The sequence below is a fragment of the Oryza glaberrima genome, chromosome 3, assembly GCF_000147395.1.
Source record: "Oryza glaberrima chromosome 3, OglaRS2, whole genome shotgun sequence".
Lineage (NCBI taxonomy): Eukaryota > Viridiplantae > Streptophyta > Magnoliopsida > Poales > Poaceae > Oryza > Oryza glaberrima.
In genome coordinates this window covers 9,789,461-9,812,383 of record NC_068328.1, presented here as the reverse complement: position 1 = coordinate 9,812,383, position 22,923 = coordinate 9,789,461, and the positions used below count along the sequence as shown (strand labels likewise).

At 39.8% G+C, this 22,923-nt stretch overlaps 3 protein-coding genes and 1 pseudogene across 3 annotated transcripts; 3 read left to right on the top strand and 1 right to left on the bottom strand.

Annotated features, from left to right (window-relative positions):
* The first annotated feature begins 338 nt into the window (after positions 1-338).
* On the top strand, positions 339-3,995 carry LOC127768053 (uncharacterized). Its single transcript, XM_052293564.1, has 3 exons — positions 339-1,569; positions 1,957-3,052; positions 3,579-3,995. The coding sequence occupies exons 1-3, from the start codon at positions 1,172-1,174 to the stop codon at positions 3,861-3,863; spliced, it is 1,779 nt and encodes a 592-aa protein (XP_052149524.1). The 5' UTR covers positions 339-1,171; the 3' UTR covers positions 3,864-3,995.
* A 2,887-nt stretch (positions 3,996-6,882) lies between these two features.
* Positions 6,883-12,412, bottom strand: LOC127767332 (NADH dehydrogenase [ubiquinone] 1 alpha subcomplex subunit 8-B-like). The gene is made up of 2 exons (XM_052292631.1): positions 12,084-12,412; positions 6,883-7,325 (listed from the first exon to the last, which is right to left on the bottom strand). Exons 1-2 carry the CDS (start codon positions 12,278-12,280, stop codon positions 7,190-7,192), a joined length of 333 nt encoding a protein of 110 aa, XP_052148591.1. The 5' UTR covers positions 12,281-12,412; the 3' UTR covers positions 6,883-7,189.
* A 135-nt stretch (positions 12,413-12,547) lies between these two features.
* LOC127767331 (uncharacterized) lies at positions 12,548-17,121 on the top strand. The gene is made up of 9 exons (XM_052292630.1): positions 12,548-12,879; positions 13,253-13,438; positions 13,559-13,688; positions 13,776-13,856; positions 14,791-14,972; positions 15,341-15,436; positions 15,525-15,618; positions 16,520-16,654; positions 16,784-17,121. The coding sequence occupies exons 1-9, from the start codon at positions 12,751-12,753 to the stop codon at positions 16,885-16,887; spliced, it is 1,137 nt and encodes a 378-aa protein (XP_052148590.1). The 5' UTR covers positions 12,548-12,750; the 3' UTR covers positions 16,888-17,121.
* Positions 17,122-19,707: 2,586 nt separating this feature from the next.
* LOC127765707 (uncharacterized) lies at positions 19,708-22,218 on the top strand (annotated as a pseudogene).
* Positions 22,219-22,923: the final 705 nt, after the last annotated feature.

Here is a 22,923-nt window from a genome sequence, read left to right as displayed (position 1 = left end):
TAAAGCATCAAAATGACCGATGTGAAGGGAATTTTACCATGTCCTGTGCCTGCACTGTTCTTCATGACTTCACTGTGTTTTTACAGATTTACTGCTGTCATTGTTTCATTGAGGTAAGGGTAAAGATCTCAATCTGAAGAAAATAAATTGCTGCTACCACTACTCTGAACTCTGAAGAATATATATCCTTCCATCATAACTCCATGACGGTTGCTTAGTTGCCCTACAACCTTTTTACAGGCTATATTTATTAGTGCAGATGCAACGGAAGAAGCTCCACCTCAATGGAAGCAGAGAAAGGAAAACGTGAGGGTGACGATTCCTTCACACTTTGGACCATAAATTCCATCTTACAGCGTGTGTATGCAGTGTGCATGGTCCATCCATACATACAGCCATAGAGAGAGAGAGTGTGTGTGTGGCAGATTGCAAAGCCATTTGCACGGCATCCTTAATTCATTTTCCTGCGCCTGTCAAATGCAGCAAGATCACATGAACTCACCAAACCCCTCCATAAATTAATCGCAAGGCACCAGCCCCACCCTCTCTCCATCTCCATGATGCATGTTCCACTGCTCTCTCTCTCTCTCTCTCTCTCTCTCTCTCTCTCTCTCTCTCTCTTCCTGTCATGGACGGATGGACCAGGGCCTAGCTCGTACTACTACAAAAGACGGCATCAGTTTTTTGGCCACCTCTCCTCTCCTTGTTTGCCTCCTTTCTTCTTCTTCTTCTTCTCCCTCATTTGAGCTGAGAAGTTAAGTTGGAACCAAGAACTATACTAGTTATATTATGTAGAGGAAACATCACAAAAGAATATCAGAAAAGAAAAGGAAACCGTTCCATGCCACCCTGAGATTCTCCTACAAGCTAGCCCAACCAAGGAAACAGCAATTTTTAAGCTGTTTCTCTTGATACTCGATCTACATCTTTTCCCTTAGTTTAACACTCTTTTTCAGTGGGTTTACTACTCTTGTGTGGTGGTGGTAGTGGTAGATCAAGAGCCAAGAAGTCCGGGAAAAAATTCTACTTGTTTCGTCCATTTGGTTTAGTCTGCCAAAGCAGAAGTCAGTGGCGAGATCTTGTTTCTACTCCATTCGCATCATTCTGCTGCCAATTTGCCCTCAGAGAAGAGGGAGATTCGGCAGCGGAAGAGAGCGGAGTATCTCCGGCGATGGCGGCGGCGCTGGAGTGCTGGTCGGGCCGGCCGAGCACCGACGAGGAGATGGTGGAGCAGGTGCTCATGAAGCCCCACGTCCGCTCGGACGATTCCCTCCCCACCTGCGCCGACGCGGCCTTCGCCGCCGGCGAGCCGACGACGGCGCAGGCGGCGCCGAAGAAGTGGCAGCGGCTGGGGCGCAACTTCGCCGGCGCCATCGCGGCGTTCAAGAGCTCGCTGAACCTGGACAACGGCGGCCTCCCTCGCGACCCCTCGCCGCGCGCCGTCGGCGAGAGGCCGCCGCTCCTCGTCCGCGGCTTCCAGCAGCTCTACTCCCGCGGCGGCGCCACCCAGCAGCTGCCGGAGAAGCTCGTCGCTGACCTACGCCGCCACTTCGACGCTCTTCCCAACAGGTCAGTGTCTCAAAGTTCGCACCCTTTTTTTTTTTTATGTTCAGAGACCATTTTCTTCAAGAAGGGGCTGAATAACCAACAGTTTTTTTGGATCTATGGGTGGATGTCAAACTGTTGTCTTTTCAGTGGCAAAATGCCACTTAAAAGTTTAAAACAGCCGTTTTTGTTTTTTGCCTACTAAGAAACTGAAAATTCACAGATTCTAGTGATAACCAGATTAAAGGCTAGTGAAAGAATTGGTATTTAGTTCTACGATTTTTTTACTCCTGTGAATTTCGGGAGTGCCAATTGCGGAGTCAAGTACATAATTTGATATGTAAGCTGGTAGCATAATGCATCTCTGAATTGCGGAATGTTTCGCTGACAAGCAGAAATCTCCATTTGCAGCTATGCACAGGCTGGATTTGACATGAAAGATGTGCTCTTGCATGCCCGTCTTGTAGAGCAGGCAGCTGGTGAGGATCAGCCTGCAGTGAGTATTGAGGAAGTTCCTGGAAGCAATGGCAGAGGAGGTGCCAATGAAGGAACTGTTTTTCAGCTCACTTTTGCCTGCAGTGCACCACTTTCATGGCAGTCAATGTCAGGCTCACTTGATAGTCCTTCATTTTGCTGCAAGAGGATCCAGATCTTCGAGAAGAGAGGATTGACGCTTGGTGTTGTAATGATACTCGTGCAGCCTGGGAATGAGGTGTTCTTCAAGAACCGGGTCGACGCAGCACTGAAATCAGCAATAAAGAAGCAGCGGAAGAACAGCGGCGGTGTTAAGCTCCCATTTGGGCTCTGTGGTTGTCAAGAAGAAGGTTCAAGAAACTTTGATGAGGAATCTATGTTTGATCCAGATGATGGTCAGGTTCTTGACAATGAGCCAACTTGCAAGCCACAGCTGCCTACCCCACTACCACAATCATCAGTTTTTGTTTCTATAGACGAGTGGCAAACCATTCGATCTGGTGGCGAGGAGCTTGGCCGCTGGATGCTGAGCTCTGAGGAAATCGAGTTTATTGATTGGGTTGGTCCAAATTCATTCAAGGGTGTTTTTAGAGGAAGGAAGGTTTGGGTCAACAAAATGAGGGGCTGTGACATGGGAAGTGCTTATGATGTTGAAATCCGTCAGGACTTGTTGCAGCTGATGAGCTGTGGCCAGAGGAACATCCTCCAATTCCATGGGATTTGCTTCAATGAGAACCATGGGCTCTGCATAATAACAAGGATGATGGAAGGAGGATCGGTTCATGATATCATCATGCAGAGAAGCAAGAGATTGTCACTCCGAGACATTCTTAAGATCGCTATTGATGTTGCTGAGGGTTTGGCCTTCATGAACAGCTACGCAATTACCTATCGTGATCTTAACGCTCGGAGGATCCTGCTCGACAGGCAAGGAAATGCGTGCCTCGGGGATATGGGCATTGTTACCCCTTGTAATAATGCTGGTGAGGTCACCGAGTACGAGACTTCTGGCTATCGATGGCTAGCTCCTGAGGTTAGTTTTCTTGGGTTGATTTACTTAAAATTCACTAGTCTAGAAGTACAATCTCTGGAAATAAGCTGTTTACTGCAGCATTATCTCTTCATTTCTACTCATAGACATTATCTGGAATTATTTGTGAGACGTTTGCTTCCAGATTTCTGTAGCATGTTAGGTGTTCGCATAGGCATCAATCTGACCAAACTGTGTTAATGAACTACTGCTTGATCATGCAATTGGAAGAGTATTGATTGATCTTGCCAAGTTGAGGAATTATAGTTGCTCTACCTGTCAAGTAATATTTCTTTTTGAAAAATATTAATATTTCATTCCCATGGAGAACCATTATTTCATCCTTTTAACCTGACAAACCAATTTTGAGCTCCTATCATGTTCTTGTTCGCTCTTCGCCAGACAATCACAAAACGAACAGGTCATAAAAAACCTAAAAAAATCACAGTACCTTGAGCATACTTTTACAATTGCTTGTTCTTATATCGAAACCGTCCTGACCAAAGAATTTACTTCCATGCTGCACCAGATCATTGCCGGAGATCCCGAGAGCGTGTCGGAGACCTGGATGAGCAACGTCTACAGCTACGGGATGGTGCTGTGGGAGATGGTCACAGGTGAGGAGGCATACTCCACATACTCCCCGGTGCAGGCAGCGGTGGGGATCGCCGCATGCGGGCTGAGGCCAGAGATACCAAGAGACTGCCCTCATTTCCTCAGGTCACTGATGACCAGGTGCTGGGACAACAACCCTCTGAAGCGCCCCCAGTTTTCAGAGATCATCTCCATGCTGCAAAGGCAGAATGTCAGATAGTTTTTCTCCTTCTTCTTCTTCTTCTTCTTTTCCTATGCTGCATATCTGCTTTTGTCTGGCTGTTTGCCCCAATCATGCAGGGAACTGCATATGAGAGAATATAATATATGTGCAAAGGCTTGTTATATTGCTCATCTTGCTTCTTAAAAAAATGCTCTTTCCGATTTTTTTTAAGATGTTGGTTACTTGTAAATGAACTAACCAACGTCGTATATTAAAGGATGATGGTAGTATCAGGTTGTATTAAGCTGGTCCATGGAATGGCATGAAGAAACCAAAGTGCATGAGATTTAATAGGAGGATCTGGGGGATAAGGACAGCGGTTTTGCCCAAACCTCCGCAACAAACTGTACTGTCCATATTAAAAGCTTCCCTAAGAAATGCAAATGCTTTGCACATCTTGGATGCAGATTGCTGATCTTGCTATATAAACAATGCTGGATCTGCTGGGACAGGTCAAGATCTTGTGAGGCTCTTTGTTTGACCTGCTCATGATCTTTGATTGGCGATTTGGGTCCAAAGCTTTTGTTTCGGCCTCTCACTTCCACACCTGTCCCTCCATGACTTTACCTGTATATAACAGTATAACCATGTGATCTCCTTGGTCATCATTAGCGTCTTATTTTCAAGGAACAGTTGCTGCCTACGACTTTGTGTCAGCCTTGAACATGCAGGAGATGCTTTTTTTCTTTTTCCCTGGTTGTGTCTTCCATTTGAGGGGTCCAAAGCCCTAAAACGTCAAAGATGAGTGGGCTTATGGCTGTTGTAAGCTATGGCATGGTGGTGCCACCTCAATTATTTTCGGTTTTGCACTGCTGTGGCCTCGACAGCAAGCTGAATGCAGGAGCTCGTGTACTTCTGTCTTCATGTATGGGTAAATATCCTATAACTGTTGGCTACAGTACTCTCTTTGAACATTTTTTTTAGAGAATAGAGTACCTCACTAAGCAACGAAAATATCCTACCTATACAACAATCAGGGATGAACATAGACATAAGAAATAAAAAGGAAAAACCTAAAATCGTGCACATATCCGTAGGGCTGTGCCATCGCGCACCCTGCATCATTTACAGAACTGGCCTTACAATAATATCTTACATAACTACAGTCAGAAAAACAAAAAAAAAACATGTCGCATTATCCATAGCAACACTTTTAAGGCCCTATTTCTTTCAGTTTGGGATTATTATAATCCAGATTATTGGGAGTAAGCTGAAAGAAACAGACAACTTATTGAAGTAGCTTATTATAATATGGAGCCCAGCTTATTATAATATGATAAGCTTATTTAGGTGAGTTTTTTTCCAGATTATTAGGTGAAAAATTACCCACTATGCCACCCCACTCCCTCTTTAGACTCGCAAACACAATAATCTAGGAAAGAAACAACTAACCGCTTATTCTACTACAGATTATAACAATCTAGTTTATAGTAATCTGACTTAATAATCTAGATTATAATAATCTTAAGCTGAAAGAAACATAGTCTAAGAATAAGAATGAACGATCATTTATCCACCTATGTCGTCCGAACTAACTAAAGTCAGTGCTGTATTTTTATTCAAAAATAATTCAAAGACAACACTTACAAGGATTTTTTTATAGTAAAAGTTTTATTGAACTTAAAGTTTGAGAACACTCAAGCCGGTCTCTGCAAAGTGCACACAGCCACACCTACATGGAATCGATAAAACAAAGTAGTGTTGTGATCAACCTTTTCACCCCGGAAACCCCTTGTACCAATACTCCGTACTTTGTTGGCGATCATAGCTCGGAAGGCTCCCCGATAGCAACATATGCACACGACAATTGCTGCTCTCAAAGAGACATTCCAAATATAAGATGCTCGATCCCTTAACTCCCTCTAAAACGTACGCAAATGGTCATGGTCTGATGGTCTCATGGAAAATTCCGAGTTTTTTCAAGGGAATTCTCTCTCTTGTCACACACATCACTCCACATCAAGGTAGATGAGACCAACTGTTTGTTTCGCGACAGCGACGACAGTGACTCGCGCGTGGTGACCGTTCGCCGTAGATGCGTCTGCGCCTGGACGGGACGGTCCCCTTGCGCGCGGCGCCGCTCCTGTGACTGAATCCGCGCCGTCGATTGCTCGGTTGGACGGCCACGATCCTGCACCGGGACGAGGGCCCGACCGACACGCCTCGCAGGAGACGCGCTTTGCTCACATGGAGCTGACACTGTTGGCTGCTCTCCGTGAACGGGCAAGGGTGACTGGATCGGCGTAAGAGCATCCAATGAAAAAAATCCTTGTACGGAGTACTACATAATTGTATCCGTAGTTTGCATATTTTCATATACCGTTTGCCGTACCTATACAAATAGGGGAATATGTTTCTGAAAATTCCATAGAGAAAAGTAGAAAACCTGCATAAATTTGTGCAAATTTATAGTACTACATTATATTCTAAACTAGACATATGAGTAGTTCTTAAGTAGAGATAAATGGATCAGAGTTGAAATGAACCTACCAAGATCACATTAACTTCCCTGTCGAACTGACATGGATGCAACAGGATGAGCCGCTGAACTGCTATGTGCGTGTGGAGTATAGATGCAGCGATAATAAAAGGCTCAACCGTGACAGCATTCCACGGCACGATTCATATGCACGTACCTTTTGCATCATCAATTCTCTGCAAACGCCAGAATCCTCACGCAGTTCTCGCTGGCGACGCATTTACGCCCTTCTCGCTGGCAGTTTTGTGCGCCCATGCCGCCATGCCTCTGCATTGCGTCGGCACCCATGCCTTTGCATTGCGTTGGTAGCAGCGGTGAAGAAGAGCTAACCAACGTACTGGAAAAAATTGGCAGGTCGCTGTCGCAACCGTCCTTGCAAACACGGCACAGTACCGATCAGTACAGACCAGAATTCTGAAGCATCGAGTAACAGTACTCCATCAATAGCAACATATATACTCCAGTCCATACTCCATAGCAACATACGGAAAGCTAAAGTTTTAGAGGTCCAGAGGACTGAGGAGAGAGCGAGACAAGTAAGAAACAATGAGACTCCATGAAACGTTGCAAATCATAAGAGTAACATCATCGATCAACTTATCTTAGGGCTACAGCTGACTCAAGACAACAAGATTGCCATCCAACTCAAACAGTGTTGTTGATTGGTGAGAAAATCTTGCATGAGAATAATGACAAGCAGGATGAAAAGCTCAGAGGCGTGCTAGTCATCCGAAAAGAAAAATTCTGTGAGGACAACAACAAACATGGGAGATCATGAACTTGGTTTGTCGGCTTTTTCTCCTTATTTGTGAAGATCATTCATTTGAAGTAAAACCCTGAGAGGCTACTCAGATACGGGGCATGCACTCTCAAAATCTTGCTGCTCCTTACGACAGAAGTCAAATTCGTTGGTGTAGTAATACATGCAGCCGGCATAGGCGTCCATCTCCTTGGGGCACTTCTGGTGAAGTTCTTTCAACCTGAGAATGAGAATATTATCAGAAAGAACTATAAAGCAAACAAGCAAGTAGAGAGTGCAGATGAAACATAATGGTTTAACTACAAAATGCACAATACTCAACCAAAAGGGTCACAAATCTTCATTGAGTTTAAATGTTCATAAATGAGAAACTAGAAATCTTCATTCAATTTCCCATGCACACACCCTGCTGTGTGTAATAGAGAGTAATAGAACATTGTTAACATAAAACCAACTGACCATGGCAGCTTTACAATATATTGCATGTTGTCAGTTGCAGAAAGGTCAGATCCCAAGTAATAACATCATTATTTACTATCCTGCTCTCCAGTACTGTCTGTCTTGTGCAACATGCACAAAACTATGGTGAAGAAGCAAAGCCTGTGCATATTACTTCACTAACTTAAAATGTTCTTGAGCAATCTTCTATTATATTATTAAAGGAGCCTCCACGTTCGCTCTCATGGCCTAGAAATTCTCACATTAATCGGAGAAATATAGAAAAAGAAAAGGCAGAGTCCATATAGAAATACAATTTAGAAATAGCTGAAATTCGGAAATAAAAAATAAGGAATATTAGAAGAGGAGACTAGAGTCCATATAGAAAGACAATTACGGAAAAAATAGAAATTCGGAATTAAAAATAAGGAATATAAGAAGTAGAGTATAGAGTCCATATACAAATATAATTAGGAAATAATAGAAATTCGGAATTAAAAATAAGGAATATTAAAAATAGAGTATAGAGTCCATATAGAAATACAATTACGGAAAAAAAAAGAAATTCGGAATTAAAAATAAGGAATATTAGAAGTAGAGTATAGAGTCCATATAGAAATACAATTACGGAAAAAAATAGAAATTCGGAATTAAAAATAAGGAATATTAGAATTAGAGTATAGAGTCCATATAGAAATACAATTAATAAAAAATAAAGATTCGGAATTAAAAATAAAGAATATTAGAAGTAGAGTATATAGTCCATATAGGAATTTAAACCTAACTAAAATTTGGAATAAACATAATTAAATTAAAAGTAGAGTTTAGAGTCTGTATAAAAATACAATTTACAAATAACTAAAATTCGAAATTAAGAAAAACATGGGAAGAAGAGTTTAAAGTCAATATAGGAATACAATTTAGAAGTAACTAAAATTTGAAATTAAAAACTAAAGAATATTGAAAGATGAGTTTATATAGAAATACAATTTAGAAATAGCTGAAATTCGGAATTAAAAATAAGGAATAATAGAATAGGAGACTAGAGTCCATATAGAAATACAATTTAGAAATAGTTGAAATTCGGAATTAAAAAATAAGAAATATTAGAAGAGGAGACTAGAGTCCATATAAAAATACAATTAGGAAATAACTGAAATTTGGAATTAAAAATAAGGAATAATAGAAGTAGAGTATAGAGTCCATATACAAATAAAATTAGGAAATAATAGAAATTCGGAATTAAAAATAAGGAATATTAGAAGTAGAGTATAGAGTCCATATAGAAATACAATTAAGAAAAAAAATAGAAATTCGGAATTAAAAATTAAGGAATATTAGAAGTAGAGTAAAGGTCCGTACTAAAATTCGGAATAATCATAATAAAATTAAAAGTGGTGTTTAGGGTCCGTATAAAAATAAAATTTACAAAGAACTAAAATTCAAAATTAAGAAAAACATGGGAAGAAGAGTTTAAAGTAAATATAGGAATACAATTTAGAAGTAACTGAAATTAAAAATTAAAAATTAAAGAATATTGAAAGATGAGTTTAGAGTCCACATATAAATACAATTAGAAATAATAAAAATTCAGAATTGAAAAAAAGAAATATTAAAAGACGAGTCTAGAGTCCATATAGGAGTATATATAATTTACAAATAACTAAAATTTGATATTAAAAATAATTAATAACTAACACATATATAAAATACAATATGAATATTACACATTAGTAGTTTCGTAAAGTTATTGCAAAATTTAAAATTATGTTGTCATTTTAATATATTTGAATAATATAATGATAAAACATATATGCTATTATATGAGAGAAAATATAATGATGCTAGCCGCGCAATCTGCGCGGGCCACCATGCTAGTAATAATAATAATAACTAGTCTGCTTGGAAAGGCTAGCAAACAAGCACTACTGGAAAGGCAACAAAAAGAAGAAGAAAATAATTGTCAGCTCATGCAATACCAAATTACTCTGCCTCTCTGTGGCAAGACTAAATATTTGTGTAATACACCTAATCATAAAACCACATTTCCTCCATTTATTCACTGTAGTGATGTACTCTTTAATCTACACCACCTAAAATTCTATATCATTATAATCACAAAAAGGGTCAACACAAAGTAACATGAAATCAAGGATTCTTCAATAACAGAGCATGTTACTTGAGTAACATTGAAACAAGAGATAATAAACAGGAATGGCTGTTCAGACTTCAGAGACATAGCACACAGAATGATCAGAGTCATAGCCTCTAGTCACTCCTCAAGTGTACAAGCTTTCGACATATCAATAGTATTTAACTGTTGTTCATTGGCTTTTCATTTTGCTGCAAGCTCTATATTATGAACTTTGCACAGCTCTATCTCCTTAATAGTGATTAGTTGGATTCTTTTCCTGTTCTTTCAATAAAATGTTAGCCCAGTAACACAATGTTCTCTGTACATCCTGTGAGATACTGAGATACGCATAAGCTGTACCATCAAAGAAATGTTAAGTGTCATCTTTGCAACTACCACTTGAGGCCATAACTCATCATCGTACCTCAGTAGGCAGGCACTCCTGCAGATGGCAGTCAGTGGCTATTCCTAGAAGGCGAGAATGTGCTGCTCCCTATGTTTCAAATTACTTGTCATTCTAACAAATTTCACACTAACCAATGAGCTGTGGCAAATTACATTATTACCCTCATCAAGTGCATTTCAATTGTTTTTCCAAAGCAGTCATTCTCTAATTAGCTGAGACGAGCCAATGGGAGCTGTGATTGGATTGACATGTGGCTGCATTGGGTAGGGTGGGAAGTTCACCTCTAAAAGTGCTCTGGAATGCGCGAATGACAAGTATTGTGGCAAAAACAAAATTGAATCCTAGAATGATGAGTAATTTGAAACAGGGGGAGTACTTATTTCCTTGATTATTCCATATAAACAATAAAACAGTATGGATCAACAACAGGTATCCTTCTGCCTTTGCTATATGCTCTAAACCCAAAAAGTTCATCTGATCATTTAGCAGATGGAATCTAAATCAAGCAGCAACAATACATTTCATATTACTGAAAAACAGCAAGCGACTACGCGAGGTTTCATGCTAACTGCTTAGCTGAACTAACTCTAGAGCAATGTAGTATTGTAGTTTAAGCTACCAACTTATCATGGAAGATTAATAAGCTAAATGATTCCTGGCTTACAGTGGAGGAGAAGGCGTGGTGTGCTCAGTCTGCACTGGTTAGTGGTCACTCATTGTGTACACATTTTGTTCTGGTCAGTGATCACTCCTCACATTTTGCTTTAATAAAATTGGAGAAGATAACAAAGTAATAGCAGGTGTCACCTTGTAAAGGAAGCAGGAACGTACTGTAAAATAAGTGAATACTAACTATCAACTTCAGCACTGTGGAGTCATATACTTGTATATTATCTTCTAAATCTCTCTAGGATATATTAGGGATGCTAGTTTGCACCATGAACTATGTTTGATTTTTGGACAAAAAAGGCACATACACACAAGTATATACTACAATAGTGTACAAATTGAAATGTCCAAAGATAAATGAATGTTTGGGAATCAAGTCCTAACACAGACAACTCGAGACACAAATAGAACAAGGAAAAACAGAAAAAAAAAGTCTCATCCGTAAGTAGATTTCCTATCTTAGGACTAAAAGTGAACAATATAAGCAAGTAATAGTCTGCATTGGCTGCATATAAGAATACATTATCTCTGGTTGAATGAAATTAACCTATAACATTAACAAGTTATTTAAGTTCTACCACCGAGACTAAGAACAAAGCCAGCTTGCTGCTGAGTGCGATAATCCCAATAACTACCTAATCCCCTATGCTGCATAATCTGACCAGAAGGATAACAAATTTGTTTTTCTGAATGGAGAAGAACATTATCATGTATGAGCTCACAATTTCACACCTTTGTGAGCTGCAGCTAATCACTGAAAAGCTAAATTTCATATCAGCTCTGCATAACATATTCCTAAAAGACATACTACTTGCTACAGAGTTACCCTGTTATTCTAGCCCCCGGCATTAGTAAGAATGCACAACAATCAGAACGAACCCTACACACACTAGTCACTACAAACTATGGCACCAGCTAGTAACAACTATCACAACCACATTAGCAACTAGCTAGTGCGTGTATCATCGAAACAAAATCCACTCCCAGAAAATGCAACCCAGCATCATCACATATTCGTTAGGCACCAGTCGACTATGCACTGATACACTACCAAACACTGACCGCTGAAGCAAAAAAGAAAAAAAAAACGTATTCCTACCTATCAATTTTATCTAACGGATTAGAAGAAAATTATCAATTTTATCTAACGGATTAGAAGAAAATTTAAGTAGCAGCACGGACTAAAAACATCACAGCGTTAATCGAAGCAACATTTCTCGAATCCCCGAGTTCAAGGAGGGGGCGTGAGGGGATCGGACAAAAAAGGGCGCGGGCAGCGAGGATGAACCGAGGAGGAGGAGGGGGAGCGGCGGCGAGGCGAGGCGACTCACAGGTCGAAGACGCAGCGCTTGACCTGGCGGCCCTTCTCGAGGCACTTCTGCGGGTTGGGGTCCTTCTTCTTGCAGTTGAGGAAGGCCACGTTCTCCGGCCTGCACCGCACGGCGATGTGCTTCGACGCCGCCATCAGCACCGACGAGGTCGGGATCGGATCCCCCGATGCGTCCACCGGCGCGCTGCTCGCCGACATCCCTGCGTGCGGCGCGGCGGGCCTCGAGGGCTTCTCGCCTTGGAGATCTGAGGAAGTCGGAGATGGAGATGGAGAGGACTGTGGAGGAGGAGGACGGAGGACGGGAGGAGGAGGAGGAGGAGGAGCAGGTGGCCGGTGGTTTCGTGGGCTTTTTGCACTGTGGCGATAGAGGAGAACGAGTTGGGCCTTATATGGGCCAAACCTAGCGGCCTCATATTTTTATATTATTCTGGCCCACAGAGCTACGCTAAATATTACGCCTTCTCGCCACACGCACACTTCACCGCAACTCCGGCCGCCCGCCGCCGCCGCCGCCGCTCGCGTGCAGCAAGCGTTGTGCTAGCTAGCGCCGCCCCGCCCCTCCGGTGCCGACTAGTTGCTGTGGCTGGCGGCGCGCGCCGCCTGACTTCCTCTCCTTCTCCGGTGCCTCACCTCAGGCTCTGTTGAGAACAGGAGGGGTGAGGGGGAAGATGCCGAAGAAGGGGACGAAATCGAGGAAGGGCACGGACGATGAGCCCAAGCAGGAGAAGAACAAGCTTCCGGAGCACCTTGAGGTCCAGCGGACGCGTGTGGTCTGCAAGGGCGACGCCCCCGTAAATGTATCCATTCTTCCACGCTACTCTTCCTTTTGCTTCCGCGCAGTTTTTTTTTAATTATTATCAGACACCTATATATATATGCATGTGTGTATATTTATTCAGTTAAATTTTTTGCTTGTTAGATTCTATTGCTTCCTGTGGAAATCAAGCGTTCTGATAATTTGTTCTGTCAAGGAGCCTGATTTCTCATAGGGCAGCACTCTTTCTACGCTACTGCATGATTGCGTCTAATTGATTAATTCTCAGATAATTGGATATTGAAGGGGCCGTACTTTATGATCTTCTTTTTTATGTTCTATATGAAACAAAATTGGCTGTTTATTATTTCAGTGTGTGTACAATAGGCCTAATCTATTGTTTTATATGTTTAAAGACTGAAGGTTTTCAATACGCTGGTGCTTTTGCTGCTATGGGAATTGATAACAGTGTCTCAGCGGATAAGTTTTGCAAAAACTTTAAAGTCGTGGTAAATCGACTTACGGAAGATGATATGGAGTTTGATATGATTGGTATTGATGCATCAATGGCTAATGCTTTTCGGAGAATCCTTATAGCAGAGGTATGCTCATGTTGTCATCTGTACCATCGCGGAAGCTGTTTGCTGTATTCTAAATTTCTAATACGTCATATATTTGGGGTTCCATTTCACTACACGTACTTAGTTATTTTGAATTTACAGGTTCCTACAATGGCAATTGAGAAAGTTTTAATGGCTGACAATACCTCAGTTATAGCAGATGAAGTTCTTTCACATAGACTTGGCCTTATTCCACTTGATGCAGATCCTAGGCTTTTTGAATATATCTCAGGTCTGTAACTTAAATTGTTCTAATTCTTGTCTGTAACTTGGTTATTATACATGAATAATAGCTTTACTCTTCCGCTGTATTTTTTAGAAAATGATGTCCCAACTGAAAGAAACACTATTGTGTACAAACTCCATGTTTCATGTCAAAAGGGTTCCCCACGGCTTACAGGTACCTTACTTCCCTGCAACCTAGACTATTTTGCAGTTTCCAATCATCTTATTAAGTTTTCCAAATGGATTTTTGCCCCTCTGATGTGTGTCATACAGGAGTGGTTATTTCTCAATATTCTGCTCCACATATATTCTTCTGAACCAAGTTTGTTCAATGCTTTTCAAGACAAATTGTCATATTTTGCTCACTTTCACTAAATAAGCTAGTAGCATCATGTTTACAGGTTTATCTTGAGTTAGATAATAGTCCTCATGTCATGGGAGACCCCTACATGTGCAATTTGCAATCAGATAAAATTAATATTTAATAACCATATTTGATTGATCCTGTTGGTAATCTTCAAAGAACCATATCTTACATAAATGGAGTATCCAATTTGTTATCCGGTTGATACATCACCCTATATGTTATGAAACTTACAGACAACTCAATCATTTAAAAACTACTTCGATGCCACATTAATCAGACTTTTCACAGTTCAGAGTAATATACAAATAAAAAAGTGTGTGTGTGTGTGTGTCTAGTGCTTGTACATTAATTATATAATATCTCATGTACGAAAACCCAACCTCGTAAACAAACTTTGGTGTGGATAGTCTGATATCATTCATCATTCATGCACATATCACTGAATCAAATAATGGATCCTTAGTTGTTGGTACTTCAGCTTATTCATGCCCATTCTGTTATCAGTGCTTTAACTCGGAAAGCTTTGACAGTCTATCATGTGATCTCTTGTGCTAATAAATCATCTAAGAAATTACTTTGGTAAAGACAAAAACATGTCAATGATAAATTAAGTATTCTGTTCTTATTTCTCTTGTTGTACTTCTATATAATTCTGAGCAGCACAAGCCTGTTGTATTTCCTAGAAGGTTGGTTGATATTTTCTACTGTATCAAGTTTTCACATAGTTTTTTTCACTACACAGTGAAGTCTGGTGATTTAGAGTGGCTGCCAGAAGGTAGCCAACTACCTTTGGCATCTCCTGCTCAATCTGGGGACAAACAAAAGACCTACACTTCCTTCAGCCAAAGCCAGAAGGATATCTTAGAAAAGCCTCTTGGTGTGAAATTTAAAGACATAACTATTGCGAGGCTTGGGCCAGGCCAGGTAACTTTGTTATTATGGTTATTTTCTGTGATATTATTATGATAGTCATAGTAGTACTTGGTAGCTATATTCTCTGTTATTTTAGACTTACTATTTGGATTAAGGTGCTTTGTCGAGTCCACATGATACAAAGAAGATTTCAATCCAGTCAATTCATGGAGTCCTCTGCTTATGTAGCTTTACCATTATTTTTATGAATACTTTTTTTTGGTTTAACTCATCAAGCCTGAGTTCATGTGCATGCTGATAGTCACTTTTGTAAAGATATTTTCTCATGGAAACATGCTACTCTGAAAATGTTTTGCTTATGTTTCATGGGTTTATTCTTTGCAAACCTTTGTGCCTTCTAATAATCGGCTCTATTTTAGGCTATTGAACTTGAGGTACATGCTGTTAAGGGAATAGGAAAAGTGCATGCCAAGTGGTCCCCAGTTGCTACAGCTTGGTATAGAATGCTCCCTGAGGTAAAATTCTTTCGCTGAATTTCTATGAAAACTGTGAGTTGCTACGTATTGCTTTATCTTCATGGCTTAGTGTCATATTATCACATAGGTTGTTCTTCGTGAAGAAATCAAAGATGCTGATGCAGAGATGCTAGTGGCAAAGTGCCCAGTCAATGTTTTTGACATCGAAGACCTGGGAAACGGTAACTTCTGTTTCCCTTAGTCGTTGGCGTACTTATTTTACCACTGTTATCTTGGGATGGTACGGGAGTCGATGCCAAACCTAAGCTGCTGGATTACTTATTTTACTATAAAAGTATTAAGAGAAAGTAGGCGTGCTGTCTGTAATGTGTATATCTCATGCTTTTATAAAAAAAATTTCCCAGTCCGATTGAATGGAGATGTTCATAGGAGGTTAAGGGGAGAATGCAAAATTTTTCATAATAATAAACACCTATGACCTTGCCTTTTGTTAGGACTTGCCAGTCTTCACCATTTGACGCCTGTTACATCATATTGCCATTCATTTACTAACTTTCCATCTCTGTAGTCACTTTAATGTGTTCGCTGGACACTCAACAAAGGAATTCTTCTCATAATACCAGTTATCACTAGAACGTGATCAACACACTTTATTTATGTAAACTTGTTTCAAATTATGCATGTTGAGAGCATATGTGAAAAGCTCTTATCTAATGAACACCTTGTTGACCCCCAATTTCTAAAAAGTTTCTTAAGCAAGATGATGGTTTTTTGAAGGCTTCCTAAGTCCTTTCCAAGTAACCCTCAATAGAAGTGAATATGAGTGGTAGTCCTTTGAATTTTGAATTGATTCAGACTTTCAGAGTTCAAACAATAAAAGCAGGGAAACAAACATCTGCCCATGAAAATTTGTAGTATGGTAGGTGCATAGAACTTTTTTATGAAGCTCTGCTAAAATTTGAAGGCACTAAATAAGGGCTAAAAGATCAAAAGCATTAGGTCAATATGGAACTGTCTCGTTAGGTCAAAAGCATTGTTGTCTCTTTAGCCTTCGAACTCATATAATTCAAGCTATGGTTACTACCTGTGCTTTAATATCGCCACTTCCCTTTCCATATGCAGGGGAAAAGAGAGCGGTTGTTGCTAGGCCAAGAGCATGCACCCTTTGTAGGCAATGCGTTATGGGACCTACTGGGGAAGTTATGGGACCTACTGTGGAACAAGTAGAACTACGGCGTGTCAGAGACCACTTCATCTGTAAGTAGTGACAACCTGATTATTTGTTATTGTACTACACCTTTTCATGAATTTCACACCCTTATCAAATTTGTAGCTTCATCAGACTAGTTATCATGTTCAACTCACTTCTTTTTTCCCCCTCACTAGTTACGATTGAGTCTACTGGAGCTCTACCGCCAGAGATGCTGTTCACAGAGGCTGTGAGGATCCTCGAGGAGAAGTGCGAGAGAGTGATATCTGAACTGTCATGAGCTCTCTAGTGGTCACTGTAGTTTTTCACGGTTATATTCTGTTGGGAGGGTGTTTGTGCTAAGATTTATCTCCTGATGAAGAGCTGAGTTGGTAATGTTTCTTATAATCTTGTCTACGTCAGGCTGCTGTAACAGAAACAAATTAAAGCTCGGCATTGGTTTTTTGTTGTTCCAGTTTACCATGCACCCTAGTTGCAGTTTACAGTACTTGTTATTCAGGCACTACGATTTGCATGTCAAGGTCCCGGTGAGTAGGAATTTAGTACGATTAAAGATTTACTGCTATTTTCCGTCTCTTTAAGGGTTTGATCGAGAGTACTCTTTTCTAACACTTACTCCCTCGCATACTTCTTGAACTAAAAAAAATTCTATAAAAAAGTATTTTAGAAAATCGTATTAATTTATTTTTAATTTTTTTTAGAAATATTTTTAATTTTTTTATTAATGCTACTTAATTAATCAAGCAATAATGAGAAAATTCATTTTATATACGTGAGGGATTAGGGATAATTCCCAATACCTGTACCGAACGCAACCTAAGTGTATGCTAGAGGGTGTCTTGACTAGTGTGTGCGCACTTGTGAATTTGTGATAATAGTAGAAATCAGCTCGCCAGTTGGCGGGCCTCATAATTTATAACCCATGTGGATTATGAAAACTCTTTGTATCAGAATTATTTTCAAGTCTTTTACATAATTAATTTAATTGTAGTAAAATCTCTATATTAATTTATTTGAAAATAACCCCTTTAATGGGGCTCTTTGATTTTGTGTTTGTCAAGGGTTGAGAATTGGCGTGTAATCGTAATATATGCTAATTGCTAGGCTTCTATTGTATTATGTATGGGTTATCGAACATTGTTATATATGTTTGTGAAAACGGTATTAAAAAGAAATGGATGTTTAGTGAAAAAATTGAGTGTAGCTTGCATAGATTAGGAACTTCTGTTTGAGAGTTTTTGATTTTTCAGTTGTTACCGTAATTCATTGGCTAGATTTAGCGTGGCACCTACAATCGTAAGAGTGGCTCGGGCACTGTTTGTTTCAGTTCGGGATTATTATAATCCAGATTATTGGGAGTAAGCTGAAAGAAACAGACAACTTATTGAAGTAGCTTATTATAATCTGAAGCCCAGCTTATTATAATTTGATAAGCTTATTTAGGTGAGCTTTTTCCAGATTATTGGGTGAAAAATTATCCACCATGCCACCCCACTCCCTCTTTAGACTTGCAAACTCAATAATTTAGGCTCTAATAATCGAGGAAAGAAACAACTAACCGCTTATTTTACTACAGATTATAACAATCTAGCTTATAGTAATCTGACTTAATAATCTAGATTATAATAATCTTAAGCTGAAAGAAACAGGGCCTCAATGTCGCTGGGGTCGGCATCACCGCACTATATTTTAAAAAAATAGTTTTAGTTGTGTTCTATATTTACTTATTTTAATTTATACATGCTCAGAAATCTTTAGGATCTAGATAATATTGAATTATCGATTCTTTTAAGAAAGTCTTGGTCTTTTTTCCCTTTTGACCACTATCTGTTTTTTGTATTTTTATTATATTTTTCTAGTTTTGTCTAATTTTTATTTTTTCATTTCTCAAATGTGTCACGCCTATTTAGTACTAGTATTGTTGGAATCATTGGAAAGATCCAGATCTTTTCAGTTAATTTTACTGACCTTGGAAGTGCAAGGAGAGACACTGAGCAAGTTTAGTTAATAGTATAGCTAACTATTAGCTCTAACTTATTTATAGTCAATTTGATAGCCAATTTATACAATAGTTGTCTACAAACATGTACTACATTATTAATATTTGGTCTCACATGTCATATACACAAAATCTGTAGCTCACTGCTCTTCTCACTTCTCATTTATCTTCTCAGCTGGCTTATAGTCTAGCACTCTTGTAAGCAGGAAAGAGCATAAGCGCTTAGTTAGCTTCAACAGTTTTCTTTGTTTCATGTGTCAGCACCTTGTAGGTCCATGTGGACCAATCAACTGGCAAGAAATTTGCCAACTTGAGAAGTAGTGATGATAAGTTCTATAGATGAGATTTATTTAAGGAATTTTAAAAATAAAACAAAATATGTGGGCCCCTGACAGGATAGGAACAGATAAGAGAGGGAATAAGGTGGAGGAAGTAAGGTCCACTGACAGGTGGGCCCCTACTATTTTTTAATCTTATGATTTAACTAACATGTGGGCCCATATATTTGTTTTATTCTTTAAATTGTTAAATTTTATTTCATGTTACATGTCAGATGAAGACCGAGCCAAATTAGCTACGTAGGCGCTACGTTGGATGAAACCGCCGTCCAAACCGCATTAGGATTTATGGATTTTGACAGTTGAAGGACCCGTTGTATCTTATTGTTTTTCAGTTAAAGGACAAAAATCGGATTCATTGTCTAAGTTGAGCGACACATGAACTTGTTCCTTTATTATTTAACCACTACTTTTGCCAAAGTAACAAATTCAACTCTTATTTACGAAGCTCCGCAACGGGCTTAGATTGGTCCAATTTCCAGGCTCCCAGCCCAACCCATTTTACGGACCAGGATTCTAGGAGGGCCCAGGAGGAGGCCCACTCTAAGGCTCTGGCCGTCGAATCGCCAGTTTATAACAGCTGATTCTTGCGGCCCTTTCAGTTTTGAGATATTTAACCATTTGTTCAGTTTTCCGACGATGTGCGAGATTTAATCGGATCGGACGGACGTCGTAGAGAGGGACGAGAGAAAAAAAAAGGGAAGGTTCGGAAACGGGATACCGAGGCTGACATGTGGGCCACAGTTCCCGTCCGTTCTCGTCCGCGTGAGATGTAAGCAGAGATGATCGAGAAAAGGTCGGTTTGGTCTCGTCTCTCTCCTTCAAATCGATTCGGTGTCGTCGTCTCTCTCGCCGTCGGGTCGTCTCCTTGAAGCCCCCGAGATGAGCACCCTCCGTGGAAAGGGCAAGCGCAAGCGCCCAGAACAGCCGGCGCCGGAGGCGGAGGCGGAGGAGGCGGAGCTCAACTTGATCTTGCTCCGCAAGATGGGGATGGGGTGCACAAATATGCTGTCGCAGTCGCAGCTCTCGAAGATAAAGATGTTGGCGTCGCGGCCCGATATCTGCAAGAGGAACAGCCACCTGAAGCTCTCTAGGCCCCCTCCACACCAACAAGCCACAGCTAGGCTCCCTCCAGTACAAGAAAGGGTAATCAAATCTAATCTCATCTCCTCCTTTCCTTCCCACCCCCGCAATCTTCAATCGTCGATGCGTATGTTGCACGATTTAATTTCCTCGCCCTCTCTACCTACGTATTTTGTATTAGGGGGTTGCTATAGATTTTTTTTTTTTACGATTTTGTTTATGGTAGGAATCTGGATTGGAATCCCCTTCCTCCAAACATGCCGTAATGTTTTTTAAATAACTTTTCCGGCCGATGCCCTAAATGGTTCACCATGTTCAGTTTAACATGAGACATTCAGTTTAACATGATGTCTTTTTATTTTGAATTAGATTGGTGTAATGCAATCAAGACTTGATTACCTATAAACATGTGAATGTTCAGCAAATTGATTAAGCTCTCTGCAGTCCACATAGATATGCATGCAATGCGCAAAATTCAGTTTAGACATTCAAGGGCAGTGGCAATTAGTTCCATTGAACGTGATGTACTCTGCATTGTTGGAACACCTGTAAACAAGATGTTGCATATTTAGGGAACGATTTTGCTATATATTTGTCGACAAGTTTTCTCCCAAAAATTTGACAAATGTAATTACAGTATAATCGTAGTGTAATTACACTGTAACTTGCATGTAATTACACTGTAACTATAGTGTAACTTGTATGTAACTTTCAAAAATCTCTTTGTAATATGTTATTTTGGTAAAATGGAGGTTGTGGGAACAAATCCTTACACATAGTGTGTGCTGTGATTTTTTTTTCTTACTCACCAAAACAAATCTTGTAATAGATTTAACGATTCAAAATTACGTGAAACTTATATACAAGTTACACTGTAGTTACATGCAAGTTACAGTGTAATTACATATAAGTTACAGTGTAATTACACTACGATTATATTATAATTACATCTGTCAAATTTTTAGGAGAAAATTTGTCGACAAATATATAGTTGGTCCCTTTAGGGAAAGATATTACGTTGCTCCTCATTATAAATGGCAACCCAATAGCATTTTGTTGTGTTGTTTTAGAGCAGTTGCAGTTATCAGCAGCGTTTGCCAACCTGGTTGGTAATCCAATTTTCTGTGCGCTTGCTGACTAATGTTTTAACTGTTTCTCATTTCTTAATATAGTTGGTTTCTATCTTAAAAAAAAGGAAAATTGAATCGCTCCGAATATAGTTTTTCCTTATGGCAGCTACTTACCAACAATTAACTGATGACTGTATTGTCTTTGCTCTCATTCCTTGCAGGAAGGAACATGTGTATGATGTGTCAGGGCAGACCCCAACATGCGCAAAGGTTGCTCTCGAACACTATAACAGATCATATGAGGTCTCTTCTTAAACACTTATCATGCTTATTCTCTATTATCTGTGCCATCCGAGTGCCCACTTATGCTGGTGAATATGTTGGCAGGATGAGTATGAGATGGTTAAAGCACTGGACAGCGTTTCTTCCTTCTTCAATGGTGTGTGGGTGCATGTAAATTTCCTTGCTAAACTCAAAGGGGCCACCCAATGTCCTGACCTTGTTCCCAAGTTCTTCTTTGCTGAGGTGAAAAGGGGTCCAGATGGAATGTCATGTGTATCTTGTGTTAAGATTGACCCAAGTATGCTAAATCACAATCCTCGATATTGTCATTTTCGCTCGTTTCTACTTTTTTACCCTAGCTCAGATACTGTAGCTTCAAATCTGAACCCTCCATAGAAAAAATAGATGGCCAAGATCATGTGCAGTTCTTATCTTGTAGTTCCTAGTGTAACTGCATTTGATCCGAATCCGTTTCGTAAATCAAGTTTTAATTCTGGCTTATTTCTCGCAGGAAGTCCAGAGGCAACACCAATTCGTGGTTGTGGGATTTGCCTGAATAATGCGATCTATCATCCTGCTGCTGGAGGGCACCGAGGCGACAGGAAGAGTGTGTGCCAAATGCACACACTATGGAGAAGTTTGTGATGCATACACTATGGAGAAGTTCGTTTCATGCATTTGGTTCCCTTTGGTTTATGTTATGCACTATGGAGACTGTTGTTTCACGCAGTGGATTTATGTGCGATTAAATTTCATGGTGTGTGAAACATGCAATGAGAACATCAGTTTGGCTATGGATGTTTGTTTCGTGCAATGGATATATGTATCGTTAGAGTTAAGACGTTAAATTTGATGGTCTGGTCATTGTGTGCAAAGAAAATCGCTGCACCATTTTTGTTGTTACCAAGTCTGGTATTTGCATCCATTGTTGGATGTTTTTAGACCAACCTAATGAAATTCTTTTCGCTGGTAATAATTTTGGTTGCAGACCAAAGATATAGGTACAAATGCGGTGATAGTGCATAATGTGAGCAAGCTACTAGATGTTTTTGTCGTTGCGCCATTGCACATTAACTTTGCTTTAGCTGGATTATATGTTTTGCTGTAAGCAGAGGATGAAAATTAGATACTCGTTGCACGTTTTTTAAACTGCTAAACGGTGTGTTTTGTGAAAAAAAAACATTTTATATAGAAGTTGCTATAAAATATCAGATTAATTTTTTTTCAAGTTTATAACAATTAAAACTCAATTAATAATACGTTAATTTACGGGAGAAAAGAACATCTGGTTTAAGTAGTACGTACCAAATAAATATATGTGTTATTACATCTGATGGATAGACTTACAAAATACAACTTGAAGACAGCCACATATACTAGCTTCATGTATATCATGCACGGGGCGCGGCGTAGCGCGCAATCATTTACTAGTTTCTTACCAAGCGAGAGTACTATATATCCAAACGTGGCAGCAGTACGTATTCACAAGCACAAAGCAGTTGCTGCAATACTATCCCAGAGCCCACTGCCCAGCCAACAGAATG